Here is an 18,195-nt window from a genome sequence, read left to right as displayed (position 1 = left end):
TCTACAAGCTATGACACAGCTTATGGAAATGCCGGATCCTTAACCCACTGAGTGAGGCCAGGGATAGAACAACCACCTCACAGAGACTACGTTGGATTCTTAACCTGCTTAGACACAATGGAATGCCTTAAAATGTTTTTTGTTTTGTTTTGTTTTTTCCTTTTTAGGGCTGTACCCACAGCATATGGAGAGTCCCTGGCTAGGGGTCTAATCGGAGCTACAGCTGCTGGCCTACACCACAGCCACAGCAACACCAGTTCTGAGCTGCATCCACGACCTACATCAGAGCTCACGGCAACGCCGGATCTTAACCCACTGAGCAAGGCCAGGGATCGAATCGGCAACCTTATGGTTTCTCACTGGATTTGTTTCTGCTGTGCCATGATGAGAACTCCCTTAAGATGTATTTTGTGTGTGTGTGTGTGTGTGTGTATGTGTCTTTTTGTCTTTTTAGGGCCACACCTGCAGCATATGGAGGTTCCCAGGCTAGGGGTCTAATCGGAGCTGTAGCCGCACTGACCTACACCACAGCAATGCCAGATCAGAGTCGCATCTGCAACCTACACCACAGCCCATGGCAACGCCGGATCCTTAACCCACTGATTGAGGTCAGGGATTGAACCTGCAACCTCATGGTTACTAGTCAGATTCGTTTCCGCTGTGCCACGATGGGAATTCCTCCTTTAAAATGTTTTTGTTTTTGGTCTTTTTGCCATTTCTTGGGCCACTCCCGCAGCATATGGAGGTTCCCAGGCCAGGGGTCAAATCAGAGCTACAGCTGCCGGCCTACACCACAGCCCATGGCAACGCCAGATCCTTAACCCACTGAGCAAGGGCAGGGATCAAACCCTCAACTTCATGGTTCCTAGTCGGATTTGTTAACCACTGCGCCACAACAGGAGCTCCCTAAAATGTATTTTTAACCTGAGCACTCATGTTTTAAACCAAACTGCAGCCCTTTAGAGATCACCAACATAATGAACTTGGATTACGTAAGGAACTCAATTTTGGGTAAACCTAAGAATAAAATTTCTTCTGCCATCTTTGTTCAACTGAGAGATGGCAAGACAAGCTAAAAACAAGCAAATGAAACAAGCTTTTGCACTACCACTACTTGTCAATCAATACAGTACTTCATAAACAAAATACAGAAATTACTAAGGCTGAAACAAGACTGTTAAGTATTATGCTTTAACCTCCATTCTCAAATTTGGCTCTACCAGAATAGCCTCATTGTCTCAAAGACTGACAATTAAAATAATTGTTATAAAATAATTGTTATAAACTTAAACAATATAAACTAGAAAGTTCCCATGTAGTGCAGCAGGTTAAGGGATCTGGTGCTGCTGTAGCTGAGGTGCAGGCCACAACTGCAGCTTCAGTTTGATCCCTGGCCCAGGAACTTCTGCGTGCTGTGGGTGCAGCCAAAATAAAAAATAACCTTGACATGAAACAGGCAAGTAGTACTTTATGCATTTTTTTTTTTTTTTTTTTTTTGGCCTTTTTAGGGCTGCACCTGCAGCATATGGAAGTTCCCAGGCAGGGGTCAGAGTGGAGCTGCAGCTGCCGGCCTATGCCACAGCCTTGCCAACGCTGGATCCAAGCTGTGTCTGCAACCTACACCACAGCTCACAGCAACACCGATCTGTAACCCACTGAGTGAGGCCAGGGATTGAACCTGCATCCTCATGGATTCTAGTCTGTCTGGTTTGTTACCACTAAGCCACAACGGGAACTCCTAAAATTATATTTTATGAAAAAGGATTTCTCAACTTACTAAAAAGTTTAAAAGCCATCTGAAACAATCATACAAACTCTAAAAAACAAAAACTGTTCCCCTGAGAAAAAGAGTGGATGCTCTGAATACAAAGGATTGGGAATCTCACTCCCTAAGTAAAATCCTCTGAGACTTCAGAGGTTTACAAGTACTTATAACCAAGGACAAAAAGATGTCCCAATAGGCAGATATGAGTCAACAGGGTAACTGTTCTTACACCCATGACTCTCAAATTTACATTTCTAGTCTTTCCTTTTTCTTCCACACCCATGCTACAGTGATTCATTCACTTTCCCAACCACCTTAAAGCTCCAGTTTCTTGTTTTAATTGTTCTTCCTTGTAATTCACCTAGGGCACAAAGGCCAGATTAATTTTCCAAATACATTATAGTTTTAGATAGTTCAACAGATGAATGCCAAAACTTTCAATCCAGCATACATACTCTCTGGCTCTAACTAGTCAAAACCACCTCTACTCATTTTCAAACACACTAGTCAAAAAGTCCTCAATACTAAGCTCCCTAAAAGCTACTCTCACCTTTTTCTGTAAATACAATGCCTAAAATTCAAGGTCCACCTCCTCCGCAAATTATTCCCTAAATATTCCAAACTTACAAACATTTCTCTCCCTTCTCTAAATTCTCACAGCACTTACACTTCATAATCCAGTGCAAGGCTGCCTGATAGAATCTTCTGTGATAATGGAAATGTTCTGTACCCGTACTTTCAGTAAGTTAGCACTAGCCACCCACAACCATGTGGACATTTAGGATTCAATTAAAATTAAAAATTCAGAGTTCCCACTGTGGTGCAGCAGGTTAAGGATTCTGCACTGTCTCTGTGACGGCATAGGTTTGATCCCCAGCCTGATGCAGTGGGTTAAGGATCCAGTGTTGCTGCAGCTGCGGCATAGGTCACAGCTGGGGCTTGGATTTGATCCCTGGCCTGGAAACTTCCATGTACCACAGGGGCACCAAAAAAAAAAAAAAATTATTTTTAAATCAAAAATTCAGTTTTCTCAGTCTACTAGACACAGAGTAAGTACTCACTAACCATAAAGTGGCTAGTGGCTAGCATAATGGACAGCACCAGATCTAGTGTTTGGCTCTCTACAATCCAGACACAACTCTGTAACCTGAACACTACTGATCCCTCCAACTTACCTTGTTCCTAGAAAAATCTCATTTCCAATTAAATTAATTTGCCCATTGCTCCCAACATTCTGTTATCCACTCTGGACTCCCTGCTGCTTCTCAAACCACTTTGTATTATATTCCAAGCATTTTTCACTTCCTTTTTTTCACTGGTGGTACTTAATCACTAGTTACCTACTTATTTTATGCTACACAACTACAGTAAGTATTTTGTTTACATTATATCTAGACCTAATAACCTTACAAGATAGGATTTATTTTTCCGAGGAAAAGGAATCATAGGAGTATGAATTAACTCCACAAGTCCATCCTTTTCCAGAATACCTCAAAAAATTCTGTCCTTTTTCAAGGCCCAGCTCAAGGCCACCATTCCTTATGAGGTGGTGTTGCCTAAATGCTTAGCCATTTTAACAATTTCAAACTTTAAACAGTTTGCCATAATGTCAGCATACACACTCAGAGGTGAATTTATTCTAAAACTAATGAAACTTAAGCATCAGGGACCTTCAGTTGCATGGACTCCTTCCAATACTCTGAATCAAATTTTCTTTTTTTTGCCTTTTCTAGGGCCACTCCCTCGGCATATGGAGATTCCCGGGCTAGGGGTCTAATCGGAGCTGTAGCCACCGGCCTATGCCAGAGCCACAGCAATGCGGGATCCAAGCCGCATCTGCAACCTACACCACAGCTCATGGCAACACCGGATCTTTAACCCACTGAGCAAGGCCAGGTATCGAACCCGCAACCTCATGGTTCCTAGTCGGATTTGTTAGCCACTACACCACGATGGGAGCTCCCCTGAATCAAGTTTTGATTACATAATTACATACACATTTACTTGTTTACATAATTATACACACGTTTATGTATACATAATTTTTTCATTGTTCTCTAGTTTTATTATTTTTCAACATACTTTTTTTTAAGAGTCCCCCAAACTGAATAAGTGCTCAGGCCATGAAATATAGATATATCCCTTTCATAAGCCATTAAACTCTTGAAGCAAGATCCATCTACACTGCCCACACATCTACGGACAATTAATCTTCAACAAAGGAGGCAAGAATATACAATGGGGAAAAGAAAGTCTCTTCAGCAAGTGCTATTGGGAAAGCTGGACAGCTAAATGTCAATCAATGAAGTTAAACACAGAGTCACAACACACATAAAAATAAACTTGAAATGGCTTATACTTAATTATAAGACATGACATCATGAAACTCCTAGAAGGGAACACAGGCAAAACATTTTCTGACATATATCATACCAATGTTTTCTTAGGTCAGTTCCTCAAGGCAATAGAAATAAAAGCAAAAATAAACAAATGGGACCTAATCAAACTTATAAGCTTTTGCACAGCAAAGAAAACCATAAAAAAGGCAAAAAGACAACCTAAGGACTGGGAGAAAATTCTGTGACTGACAAGGGCTTAATTTCTAAAATATACAAACAGCTCGTACAATTCAATAATAAAAAAACAACCTAGTTGAAAAATGAGTGGGAGACTTAGACATTTCTCCAAAGAAGATGTACAGACAGCCAAGAGATACATGAAAAGATGCTCATCATCACTAATTATTAGAGAAATGCTAATCAAAACTACAATGAAGTACCACCTTATACCAGTCAGAATGGCCACCATTAAAAAGTCTACAAGGAGTTCCCGTTGTGGCTCAGCAGCAACGAATCCAACTAGTATCCATGAGAACTTGGGTTCGATCCCTGGCCCTGCACAGTGGGTTGGGGATCTGGCATTGCTGAGAGCTACGGGATAGATCGAAGACATGGCTCGGACCCTGCATTGCTGTGGCATGGTATAGGCCAGCAGCTGCAGCTCAGATTCAACCCGTAGCTTGGGAACCTCCATATGCCTCCAGTGTGGCCTTAAAAAGCAAAAAAAACCCCAAAAAAACCCAAAACACCTAAGGGGAGTTCTCGTTGTGGCTCAGCCGGTTAAGGACCTGACATTGTCTCTTTGAGGATGCAGATTTGATCCCTGGCCTTGCTCAGGATCCAGCCTTGCAGTAAGCTTGCAGCATAGGTATTGCTGTGGATGTGGCGTGGGTTCCCGATGCAGCTAAGATTCATCCCTGGCCCTGGAATTTCTATATGCCCCAGGTGTGGCCATAAAAAGAAAAACAAACAAAAAGCACTTGGGGAATTCCCACCATGGCTCAGTGGAAACTAGTATCCATGAGGTTCGATCCCTGGCCTCGCTCAGTGGGTTAAGGATCTGGCATTGCCGTGAGCTGTGATGTAGGTTGCAGACTTGGCTCAGATCTGGTATTGCTGTGGCTGTGATGCAGGCCAGCAGCTACGGCTCAGATTAACCCCTAGCGCGGGAACCTCCATATGACGTGGTTTCGGCCCTAAAAAAGACAAAAACAAAACAAAACAAAAAACAAACCAGTTGGGCTTCTGCCTTCTACTTCATTTCTGAGAGTTGGGAGTTGCCAACCTCTGTGCCTTTCTAACTCATGTTTTAGTAAAAGCCCCCTCAGAGACTTCTCTCCTTCATACTGAGCACAGAGTATTCTCAAAGGGGCAGTTCAACCTGAAGGCTCTGTCTGGGCAATACTCAAGAAGCTCCTCATACACATTTATGTGTTACATAAATTACACAACTTAAAATATTTACTTACTTAAAAGTTCTATGTACATACATTTCCAGTTTTTCCAACTGTACCATGAAATCGCCAGAAAAGGCCCAAGTCTAAAGTTTGTGCCCTAGTACTGCCCCAGTGTTCTGCTTATTGCTGGTGTCCCATGTGGTCCTTTGTTTCAGAGGCTGATGATACCTTATCACATTGTAAGTGTAGGGCTTACATTCCAGTTCCACCACTTACCCAGCTTTGTGACTCTGGGCAAGTTGCTTAAACTGTGTGCCTCAGTTTACTCATTCCTCAAGTGGGGCTAGCAATACCTGCCAATTGGTGTTTAGCCAAAATACAATGTTGGTGACGCTCTGAACACAGCACCTGGCACCCAGAGATGTGAGGCAAGCTATCGCCTGTACATATCGTCATGTGACAAATCTTTTTCTTCCTGTATATCTACACCTTGACTAATTGATATTTGCCCTCTTCATCAGCTTCCTCCTTTGTAAAAATCTACGTCAAAAGAACGTTGACAGGATAAAAAGAAAAAGAGGAAAACTCTCCAGCATACAGAAAGGGCTCGAAAAAAAAAACCAAAAAACTTCCTTTTTTTCTGTCTTCAAGGCTAAGGCAATTTCTTTAGCATCATCCTACAGCCCCAACACGCTCCCAGCTGAAACACAAAAATACTGCCGAGCGGCTTCCAGATACATCTGTGAACAAGTGATATACGTCTTCAACAAGGCCCACCACAACTCCACGTCAGGGAGCCATTTTTTCCCAACCAAGAAAAGGAAAAGGTGTACGAGATGCAACGAGTAAAACAGCTCTCCCCGCCATCCCCCTTTCTCCCTGGACGGCCGGGTCCCAGCACAAAGACGCATTCACCGCTGGCAAAGACCTTCCCCTCTCTCACCCCACCCACCCGACTAGTGGGGGGGTGGGTGGAGATCCGTGACTGGGGAGGTCGAGGTGGGCGTGGGGCTCAAGGCCCAAGACCCCGGCAAGCGAGGGTGAGTGGTTATGGGGCTGGACAAGCTCGAGGAAGCTAGGTACTGGGATTTGTGGTTCAAGGGAGGGGTCGCGCCTCACCTTCGCCCGCTTGCGCCGGCTGGTCCGTCGCCCCTCCGGAGTCTCTGCGATTCCCGTTTCCATGGGGGTCGCAGATCCAGGCACGACGGTAGGCCCGGCTTGAGGCCCGGCGGACCCCGGCGGCTCGGCCAGGCCCCCGGGGGGAGAGGCTCGCGGGGGCTCCTTCTTGCGGGGAGTGCGCTCCCCAGCTGCCCCCGGCCCGGCCTCGGCGGGGCCGGACAGGCCCGCGGGCGGCGCAGTCACCTCCGAGCCGTTCTCCGCGCCGCCCGCTGCCGAGGCACCGGCCTCCGACCCGGCCGCTGCCGCCGCCGCCGCCGCCGCTGCGGCGGCTGCTGCTTTCTTCCCAGACAACATCTCGGGCCGCCTGGCCGCCGACGGCCGTAGGGGCCGCTCGGTCTGTCGGTCCGTGGGTCCGAAGCCGCCTTGCCTCACTTCACACAGTCTGCGCGCTACCAACCGCCGCCGTGAACGCACACGCGCGGAGCGCGCTCCCGCCGCGCCGGGACAATAAGGCCAGAGACGCCCACGGCCCCGCCCTCCCCGCTGCCATAGAGCGGCGTCCTCCAGGCTAGAGCGGCGCCATGGCAAACAGCGCGATGCTTTCCTAGAGCGTCTCCTTAGCCTTTGGGATCGGTCCCAACACCGTCCCTACCCTAGGGTTTCTGGGCCGGATTGCACCTCCGAGGGCGACCATTTCCTCCAGGGACTTGCGTGCTCCCTCATTCATTCATTCATTCATTCATTCTCATTCACCTACTTGTCAACTCAACCAATATTTATTAAGCTTTACTGACTGACAAGTTCTGGCTTTCAAATAGTTTACAGTTTAGTGAGGGAAAACACTGACATGTAACTGGTAGATCTTATTTACTATTCATAATTGTCCTACTTGAACTGGGGGAATCTTGGAGAGCAACTGAGTTTCGTGGTAATAAAATGGAAAATAAAATAGGAAACGCAATATGCGTCCAGAAGGGATTGCCCTTGCTTCCAGAGCTTTGTTTATGCTCTTCATTTTGTCTGGACCCTCTCCCTCCTTCACACTCCCTCACTCGCACCCTTTTCCACTCCTACGCTCCCCATCCCCACAACATGACATCTTTCCACTCCAGGTTAATTCTTTCTAATGTCGCTGATGGTGGTGGTGGTTTATTCTTTTAATTCCTCAAGGAATACTTCACTGACTTGGAACAGACTGCGTTCAAGTTTATTCCCACTGGGACATGGAGCGGTAATTGCTTTTTCACAAGTCTGTGTCTTCAAAGCGTAATTTTCAAACAATGGAAGTTTGAGAACTGGTGAAATTAATCTCTAGTGATAGACTCCAATCAGTGGTTGCCTGGGATGAGGGTGGAGGTTGACTTCAAAAGAGCTGGAGAGAACAGGCTGAGAGTGATTGAAATGTTTCCTATCGTGATTGGGGTGTGAGTGTATTAGTCAAAACTCATTTTAACTATACACATAAAATAGGTATATTTTATGTCAACTGTACTTCGATGAAGTTGAATTATTATTATTATTTTTTTAATTTTAGCCACCCTAGGCATATGGAGTTCCTGGGCCAGGGATCAGGGCTCAGTTCCCAGCAGCTGTTTCAACCTATGCCACAGCTACAGCAGCACTGGATCCTTTAACCCACTGTGCCGGGTCAAGGGTCCAACCTGTGTCCTGGTGCTGCAGAGATGCCCCGATTCCCTTGCACCACAGTGGGAACTCCTTGAATTATTATTTTTTAAACTAAGCAAACAGAAAAAGAGACAAGTTCAGAAAACTAGAAGCTATGCCAAAAAGTGTAATCACAATACAACATATGGCTCAGCTGTGAACTACACTGATGGGTCTACAATAACAGATGGAATGAATATTGTTTTAACCAAAGGGATAGAATTATATTGAGAAAATGGAGAAAAGAGAGTGTGGAGACAGGGGTGAGAGGGGTTTGCAGAAGAGGGGGCAATGTGGGAATGGAGGGGGTTCAACATCAGAGCTAAATCCCCATCTACCATCATAAGAAGATAGAGCGTGTCAAAATTGAGCAATTTGGGAGTTCTTGCTGTGGTATAGTGGTTTAAGGATGAGAGTGGTCTCCGCATTGGCTTGGGTGGTTGCTAAGGCCCAGTGGGTTAAGGATCTGGCCTTGCTGCAGCTGTGAGGTAGGTTGCAGCTGTGGCTCAGATTCCATTCCTGGCCCATGAACTTCCATATACTGTGGGAGCAGCCAAAAAAAAAAAAAAAATTCAGAAATTCATAAATAACAGTATAAGCATACTATTTAGATATAACAAGATAAGCACCAGAAGAAACCGCTGAAAAGTTGGAATTGGTTGTCTGAGTGGTACAAAGTGAGAAGCGGGTGAGGCAGGAGATGGAAGCTTGCTTGTTTAAACCCTGTAGTTCTAGCTAACAGTTTTGCACATTTAGTAATTTGTTACAATTTAAATGAGATTTTAAAAATATGTGTATCCTTTGACCCAGCAATTCCACTTTCGAGGAAAATTTTCTTGGGAAATATTTAACTATGTGTACAAAGATTTAACTTCCATGTGTTTATCTCAGGTTCCTAAAGGCCCAACAAGTGGCCTTATATAATTAAATATATTAGAATAGCATAGTCATTAAAATTTACATCTGAACATAGAGAACTCCTAGAGTTCCCATTGTGGCTCAGTGGGTTAAGGCTCTGATGTTGTCATGAGCTGTGGTGTAGGCTGGCAGCTGCCCCTCCCATTCAACCCCTAGCCTGGGAACTTTTAGGTTTCCAGATGCGACCCTTAAAAAAAGAGAGAGAGAGAGAGAACTCCCATACAAAATAGTGAGCATATGTCAAAGATTTATTTTACTCATTATTGAGGGAATCAGCAGGATGGTAAAGCTGGTTCAAGGGAAAATAGGAGAAACTGATATAAAGTCACTGGTCAACGGAACACAGAATGCTGGACTAAGACTGCAAAGTTGAATAAGAAAAAAAATGGGGAGTTCCTTCATGGCTCAGCAGTAACGAACCTGACTAGGATCCATGAAGATGCAGGTTTGATCCCTGGCCTTGCTCAGTAAGTTAAGGATCCCATGTTGCTGTGAGCTGTGGTGTAGGTTGCAGACATGATTGGGATCCTGCATTGCTGTGGTTGTGGCTGTAGGCTGGCAGCTGTAGCTCCGATTTGACCCCTAGCCTGAGAACTTCCATATGCCGCAGGTGCAGCACTAAAAAGAAAAGAAAAAAAAGTCCTACAAGGCCATAAAACAGTAAACTCTGACATATTTTCTATGAGACAGAATTTATTTATTTATTTTTGTCTCTCTTTTTTTTAGGGCTGCACCCTTGGCATATGGAAGTTTCCAGGCTAGCGGTCAAATAAGAGATACAGCTGCCAGCCTATGCCAAAGCCACAGCAATGCCAGATCTGAGGAGTGTCTGTGGCCTACGCAGCAGCTTCTGGCAACGCCAGATTTTTAACCCCTGAGAGAGGCCAGGGATAGAACTCACATCCTCATGGATACCAGTTGGGTTCTTAACCTGCTGAGCCACAAGGGGAACTCCAGATGGAATTTACTTATATCTGTTTGCAAAAAATCATTTGCAACTTATCCATTTTCCCTAGAAATAATAAATTCATTTAAAACTTTTAAATTTGACTCATTTAAAATTAATTTTTTTAAATTGTAGTAATATACACATAGCATAAAATTTACCATCTTAACCTTGTTTTTTTTGTTTGTTTGTTTGTTTTTTGCTTTTTAGGGGCACATGGAGGTTCCCAGGCTAGGGGTCCAATCGGAGCTACAGCTGCTGGCCTATACCACAGCCACAGCAAAGACATATCTGAGCTGCATCTGTGACCTATACCATAGCTCACGGTAATGCCGGATCCTTAACCCACTGAGAGAGGCCAGGGATCAAACTCATAACCTCGTGGTTCCTGGTTGGATTCGTTTCTGCTGTGCCACCACAGGACCTTCCCATTTTAACCATTTTTAAGTGTACAGTTCACTAGAGTTAAGTGCATTCTGCAATCTCAAGAACTCTTTGCATCTTGTAAAACTCCGTCCTCATTAAACACCTTAGCATTCTCCTCTACCCCAACCCCTACCAACCACCATTCTACTTTCCACCTCTATAAATCTGACCAGACTAGATAGCTCATATAAGCAGAATCAAATAGCTTTTGTCCTTTTGCTTATTTTGCTTAGCATAATGTCCTCAAAGTTCACCTATGTTATAGAATATGTCAGAGTTTCCTTCCTTTTAAAGGCTAATCCCACTGTATGCATATACAACATTTCGTTCATCCATTCACCTGTTGATGGATTTTTGGGTTGCTCCACCTTTTGGCCATTGTGAAAATACCACTTTGAACATGTGTGTACAAACATCTCTTCAAGACCCTGCTTTCCAATCTTTGGGATCTGCCCAAGTGAAATTGCTGGAGCATCTTATCCAGCTGACTTCACTGAGTCAGGAACCTAATCAATATTAAATAGCAAACCCAACAAAATGTCCTGCCCCTAGAGGATCAGGTGACCAAGAAGTGGGCCAGGTAGACAATATCCTAGTATGACTGTGAATGAGCTTGCAAAACTCTTTTTGCCCTATTTCCAAGTTTTGCTGTCTCCCTCTCTGTGAGGGTAAAGGCTCTGTACTGCTGGCCTTTTTCTCCCAAGTGACTAGGCCCGGAAGTTCTGTTGAGTGACTGAGATATCATAAAGGCTTACACCCCTTGGCTATTGTGAGGATGTCATGAGATGATGCTTGGGAACTGCCTATCAAAGTCTGGCACACAGTGGCGGCTTAAGACATAGGAGTAATTAATATTATTGTTATGCGGCAGCTGGGGGTGGGGACTGGTTGTGACTCAGAGGAGGGGGCAGCTATGACTCCTGTCATGGAGAGGAGCTGTCCTAGATGGGGGACTGAGGCAGGGGCTTGGGGCTTGGGTATTTCCAAGCCACAATGCTAGGGGAACTGATGTCTCTTTTTAAGAATCTCCACGGGATATTTGCTTCCTCAGGCACCACAGGAGCGTTGATGGCTTGGCTGATCAGCTATAAGCCAGCCTTGTTTGGGTTCCTATTCCTTCTGCTGTTGCTTAGCAACTGGCTGGTCAAGTATGAATTCAAGCCCACCCCCCAAGAGCCCCAGCAGGTGAGCAAGAGGGCCCTTAGCCTCAGCTGAGGGTGACAGGATGGTCACTGCTAGATTTGGGGGTGGGAAGACAAGGCAGGTGTCAGGACAATGGGGCAGGACTGAGGAATCCATGACTCAGGTCTAAGACCTTGCCCTGCAGCTTCCTCTTAGGTGATGGAGGACAAAGGACCTCCTTCGCAAAGCTTCAGCTGCCTCATCTGAAAAATAGGGCCCATCCCAGACTTTCCTATTTCATGTTTGATGTCAATATGCTTTGGCAACAGTAATAGCTATTTTTTTGGTCTTTTGTGTTTTTAGGGCCACACCTGCAGCATATGGAGGTTCCCAGGCTAGGGGTCTAATTGGAGCTGTTGCTGCTGGCCTATGCCCTCAGAGCCACAGCAACACCAGATCCGAGTTGCGTCTGTGACCAATGCTACAGCTCACGGCAACACCAGATCCTTAACCCACTAAACGAGGCCAGGGATTGAACCCACAACCTCATGGTTCCTAGTTGGATTCGTTTCCCTTGTGCCATTACGCAAGCTCCAGTAATAGCCATTTTAAAGTGGGAAAAATTACAAGGGATACCTTTTGAAATATGTATTACATAGATAAATCTCTAAAACTGAATAATGAAGCCAGAGGAACCATACCTAGATTATGACATCTTTTATGTAAAGTTAAAAACATGCGAAACAATATCCTGTCTTACTTATGAATGCCTATGTATGGTGAAAGTGCATGAAGGTAGGATTTCTCAACCTTTACACTAGTGACATTTAGGGCTGGATAATTATTTGATAAGAGGGACTAGCCTGTGTATTGCTGGATTTTTGGCAGCATCCCTAGCCTCTACCCACAAGATGCAAAAAGCACTCCTCATCCCTTTTGTGCCAACCAAAAATTTCTTCAGACATTGCCAAATGTCTCCAGGGGAGGGCAAAATAGCCTCCCATTGAAAACTAGTATAAAGTGGTATAAAGAAGTGCATGGAAAAAATAAATACCAAATTCAGGACTGCAGTTGAGATAAGGTTCAGGGAGGGAGGGCAACACTCTAGAAAGGAGTGGGATTTGCAGAGGACTTCGGTTACATTTGTGATATTTTATTTCCTTTTTTTTTTTTTTTGTCTTTTGAGGGCTGCACCCACGGCATATGGAGGTTCCCCAGTAGGGGTCGAATGGGAGCTATAACTGCTGGCCTACATCACAGCCACAGCAACATGGGATCCGAGCCGCATCTGCGACCTACACCACAGTTTACGGCATTGCCGGATCCGCAACCCACTAAGCGAGGCCAGGGATCAAACCCTCGTCATCATGGATACTAGTCGGATTTGTTACTGCTGAGTCATAAGGGGAACTCCTGAAATACTTAATTTTTAAATGATTTTTGAAGATGGAGGAGTCTATAGCTGGATCCAAAGAGAGAAAAATTAAGTATCATTATTAATTGCATATGGTGGGGGACAGATAAAGATGACAGGGATAAGAGCATTTCAAGAGACCACTGAGACTTGGCAGTTGGAGATTTTATGAGGCCTGACTAAACTCTCAAAGAAGTGTGTTGGGAAAAGCACAAGCTCTGGAGACAGATATATTTGGGTTAAGGGTTTTACATCCTCTGTGAGTGCAGATTAATGAGCCCTTTCTCTTAATCCTCTGGGTGATGCAGGAAAAAGGGCCTTCCCTCACCCACAAGATGTGGCACAGAGGCTGTCATGCCCATCGATTAAGATGATGTGCGTAACTCGCCTGGTGTGAGAAGGGATTCTCATGATTAACCAACTTTTCCTCCTTTCGTGGCGGTGGGGCGTTTAGGAAGAGGCAGAGAAACCAAAGACTTGTGGAGCCAAACCCAACAGCAACAGCAACTGCCTGACCATGAAAGAAGTGGAGAGACTGCACGCCTGCTTTGCCCTCCAAGACAAGATCCTTGAACGGCTCATGTTCAGTGAAATGAAGCTGAAGGTCTTAGAAAATCAGATGTTCATCGTATGGAATAGAATGAACCACCACAAGCGGTCAAGCCGACTGCGGACTTTTCTGGGGGGGAAACACAGACTGAGGAGGCGTGAATCCATTTTCTCCATCCTCTCTGACTGCACTTCCAATTCCCCCTGAGGAGGCCACAGAGACTGCAGTGGCCTGGCCTCTTCTGATGTTACCTTTCCTCAGTAAAGCCCAGTCAGAGACTATTGGATTTTCTCAGTCAATCACACTGGAGAGGAGGATTGGAAGGCAGACAGGTTGGTCACTTCTGGAAAAGCAATCTGTACTTACCAGGTCAGCCAGATAGCACGCTATGATACAACGTGAAGGGGGCTCTCGAACCCAGCCCTTCCTCTCTTTCAGTTGGATCACCTAGACCCTGGTCCAGGGCCCTGTACCTGTTCACCTGGAGTCTTAGAATGGCTGTCCCAGTGCTGTTCCAGCCTCCGATCTCCCCATCACTCTGCACGCAGAGGCCACAGCATGTGTTGCCAAGGGCAGCTCTGAGCGTGATCATTGCCTATTCTTGAGCCGATGCCTTGCTGTGGTTGACAGAATAAAAGCCACACTCTTCATGGTGTCCAGCCCCGATCTGACCCCCTTTCAGCCTTTTTCCCCCATGCCTCTTCCTCACATGCCTTTTACTCTAGAGTATCCTAAACATCCGTGTACCACCTTTGGAAGTTTTGCCATAACTGCGAACCACCTGAATTTTAACTCAATATTGTCCCTTCAAATTAGCTCTTTTTTCCTTAACAAATTTACCTGTGAAGAAAAATAATAATAAAAATAAATACTTTATAAATTAAAAAAACATTATCCTTTGCTTGAAATAGAACTTAACTATTAAAGACAATGCAAACAAAAGGATGTTATGAAGTTCTCCATAGAGCTTGGTTGCCTACTTGAAGATCTGAACTTGTAAAATGTGGGTTGACAGGGAGATTAGTGTTAGTGTTTGAAAGATACACCAGCCCCCAGCTGAGACTTTTTTTCCAATTAGGAGGATCGGGAAGGAAGTCTCTACTTTGCTGTGGGATCCAGTGTGACTTAACGCCTTGCTGGTGTCCCACCGAAAATTCTCTTTCTCCCCCAAAGTCTCGTGCATTCTACTCAAACCAGGTGACCAGCTGTCCTGTAAATGCAGCCGCATCTTTGCGCCCATGGTTTCCTTCCTGGAATCCCTTCTCTTCCCCTTTCTGCTGTTACAATTCTTCCCTTCTTCCAAAACCACCTCCTACAGAAAGCATCCCTCAACCCAGCTGGAATAAGTCTCTCCTGGCAGAATTTTATCTCTAATCCTGCAACAGAAGGTATCACAAATCTGCTGGGATTTTATTTTTCTATATTCCCTCTCCAGCCTCGATCATAGCCTCTCTGAGAGCAAGCATAGCATCTTGGTCAATGGTACATCCCTGCAGAGCACCTGTGGCTAGGATACAGTCAGTGCTCAAGAAATAACATCTGTAATTTTTTTTGACTTTTTTTTTTTTTTTTTTTTGTCTCCCACACCCTCCCACCATACTCAGCCATGGGAGATCTTATCAGTATCTCGCTCTCTGACAAGGGCAAGGGCATTGCTCCCAGCTGGTCACAGCCACTAACTGCTGTGCCGTTAGCCTTCACAACCATGATTTCCTCCTCTGCGTGGATGATGTTGAGGCCTGATGGAAGAATATTGATCAGTGCCCTTTGTCACCCTAGAACTGTTCTGTGCTCTGGATATAGGTCCTGCCTTGCTTTCTCCTTTCTTCTCACCTGCGTATGAGCCTTCATGATAACCCACGACCTGCGGGTAAGACAACGTCCCCAGTACCAGCCTCTGGTGCCATTGGCAAGACACACCAGGGTACTAAGTACATGATTACCATTTGATTCAGGTTTTTCTCCCATAGATAGAAATATGACCCGCTGCTGCTCTGGAAGGAAATTACTATGGGGAGAGTCAGGGTTCTCAACACCAAGCTTACGATGGCTCCTTAACTCAGGATATAACCACATAGCTGTGGACTATTTGCTGGCCAGCCAGGGGAGGAGACACACTGGCCAATATCCCCTGCTATTTCTGAGTTAACACCTTCAGCCAAGTCAAAAAGCCTGCGTAGCTACTGCAGGAGCGAGACCAATGCCTCCAGGCCATGCTTCCATCTGAACCTGGGGCTCTCTCCCCAGGCTTGGCATGGAGTCCTTGGCCAGATGGCTCAAGCCTCCGTGGTGGGCTCTGAACTATTGTTCCAGGCCTCTCGCCAACATGAATGTCTCCTCCAGCATTGCCAACACCACTGCAAGTCCCTTATAAGTGCAGCTGATTTCATTCTTGTTGATTTCTACTCCTGTTTGGCAGGCTTAGGTTTCATGAGCCTCTAGGTCAGGGGACAGACCTTGGAAAAACAATTTGCATTGTACCTGGAAACCCTGGGGGCTCACTCCAGGTTTGTGGCAATGAGACAGCAAATGGGCTCCAGAAGGGCCCTTCCCAGAGCAGAAATGATTCCAGGTGGTCTCTACTTTCCACGGTGCCCTCTGCACTGCAAACAATTCCCCTGGTGCCTGAACTCAGGCCAGGTTTTCTTTACTTGTAAGACTGATCTTACATTTGCCCATAAAAAAGCAGAGTGGCATCAGAGGCGAGGGGTCCCTCTCCTGGAGCACCCTCCAGGGTGTTTCCAGCTATGCAGAGAGCCCCACACCCCTCTCCACATGATGCCAAGAGGTTGGATGGATGACCCAGTGCCTCACCTCATGACTGACCTTCTGCCTCCAAATTTCCCCAGTTAAGCCTGACTTGCACCTGTGCCGCGTGACTCTGTGGTAGCTGCCTTCACCTAGTACTCACATCTCCTGGACCTCAGGCTCAAGTCCTCAGAGCCCTTCTTTACTCTTTTGTACTCCCTTGGCTTTAATTATCTACTGCTACATGTCAATGATTTTCTAAATTGTATCTTCGACACAGACCTCTCAGTCCCACATTCAAATGTCCAACCGCCTACTCCTACACCTTCACGCATACATCTCAAATTCACACACCCAGTCCTGAACTCTGTCCTTCTGCTCCAAATCCCCTCCCATATGCAGGCTTCCCCATCTCTCAGTAAAGTCAATGCCCCCTGCTTCCAGCTGCTCAGGCCAAAAAGTTTGGAGCTGTCCCCGTCTCCTCTCTCCTTATCTCCTGTGCAGCTCTAACTCACCAGCGAGTCCTGGTGGCTCAACCTTTGAAGTATATCCAGAGTCTGGATATTCTCACTGCCGCCCCTGTTGCTCTAAGCCACCCCCATCTCTCACCTGATCAAGGCTCTGGTCGCCTGCACTACCCTTGCCCTCTCATCTGCTCTCAACACAGAAGCCGGAGCATTCCTTTAAAAATGTGCCAGAGTGCCACTCTGCTGCCAACTCTGCAATGGCTCCCATCTCACTCAGAGTGAGACTCGAAGGCCTTCCTGTGGCCTGGGAAGTTTTCCATGACCTGGAGAACTTGCCCCTACTCTGCCCCTCGCTTAATTTGCCCAGCCAGACCTCTTTGCTTTTCTGCACACTTTCACTCTAAAGCCCTACCATGGACTCTCTTTCTCTGTTGTCCATCCATCCAGCTCCCTTACTTCCCTTAGGGGATTTGCCAAATGTTTCTTTTCCAGGAGGTCATCCTGACCACCCATTTAATTCTATAATCTACCCCCGCCCTTACTTGGCTCTACTTACTTTTCCATAGCAAGTATCACTTTTTTTTTTTTTTTTTTTTTGTCTTTTTAGGGCCAAGCAGGAAGCACATGGAAGTTCCCAGGCTAGGGGTTGAATCAGAGCTGTAGCTGCTGGCCTACACCACAGCCACAGCAAAGACATATCTGAGCTGCATCTGTGACCTATACCATAGCTCACGGTAATGCTGGATCCTTAACCCACCGAGGGAGGCAAGGATTGAAACTTCGTCCTCATGGATACTAGTTGGATTCGTTTCTGCTGAGCAATGACAGGAACTCCTGTGTCACTTTCTAATATATCTTTTTTTTTTTTTTTGCTTTTTAGGGCCACACCCGCGGTACATGGAGGTTCCCAGGCTAGGGGTCGAATCAGAGCTACAGCTGCCAGCCTATGCCACAGCCACAGCAACGCAGGATCCAAGCCAAGTCTGCGACCTACACCACAGCTCACGGCAATGTCGGATCCTCAACCCACTGAGCAAGGCCAGGGATCGAACCCACAACGTCATGGTTTCTAGTTGGATTTGTTTCCGCTGAGCCATGACGGGAACTCCTCTAATCTATCTTTTAACTTATTTAGTATGCTGCTGCTGCTAGAATAGAAGCTCTATGAGGTCAGAGATCTTTGTCTGCATTGTTCACTGATAGATCTCAAGCACCTAGAACAGTGCCTAGCACTTAGCAGGTGCTCAATAAAAGTGTTGACAATGAGGATTTGTTGCGATGTCTGCTTTGCCATTGTATCCTTCCCAGAGCCAAGCATA

The 18,195-nt window shown here is 45.8% G+C and overlaps 2 protein-coding genes across 3 annotated transcripts in view; one reads left to right on the top strand and one right to left on the bottom strand.

The window, feature by feature from the left end:
- KDM1A (lysine demethylase 1A) overlaps positions 1–7,129 on the bottom strand; it is a 68,473-nt gene extending 61,344 nt beyond the window's left edge. Inside the window, exon 1 of one of the 2 annotated variants that reach the window (XM_021093200.2) lies at positions 6,621–7,129. In XM_021093200.2, coding sequence (XP_020948859.1) covers positions 6,621–6,974 — 354 coding nt within the window. In that variant the 5' untranslated portion in view covers positions 6,975–7,129. The remainder of the gene's footprint in view (positions 1–6,620) is intronic. The other variant, NM_001112687.2, reaches the window with a different exon arrangement.
- A 4,439-nt stretch (positions 7,130–11,568) lies between these two features.
- Positions 11,569–13,942, top strand: TEX46 (testis expressed 46). Its single transcript, XM_084963317.1, has 2 exons — positions 11,569–11,760; positions 13,566–13,942. Exons 1-2 carry the CDS (start codon positions 11,569–11,571, stop codon positions 13,866–13,868), a joined length of 495 nt encoding a protein of 164 aa, XP_084819443.1. The 3' UTR covers positions 13,869–13,942.
- Positions 13,943–18,195: the final 4,253 nt, after the last annotated feature.

The sequence above is a fragment of the Sus scrofa genome, chromosome 6 (genome assembly GCF_054392235.1).
Source record: "Sus scrofa isolate SSC_HxYL_T2T_F1_AM1 chromosome 6, Sscrofa_HxYL_maternal_Yorkshire_Landrace_v2.0, whole genome shotgun sequence".
Classification (NCBI taxonomy): domain Eukaryota; kingdom Metazoa; phylum Chordata; class Mammalia; order Artiodactyla; family Suidae; genus Sus; species Sus scrofa.
The sequence above is the reverse complement of the archived record's forward strand: the minus strand, read 5'-3'. Positions and strand labels throughout refer to the sequence as shown.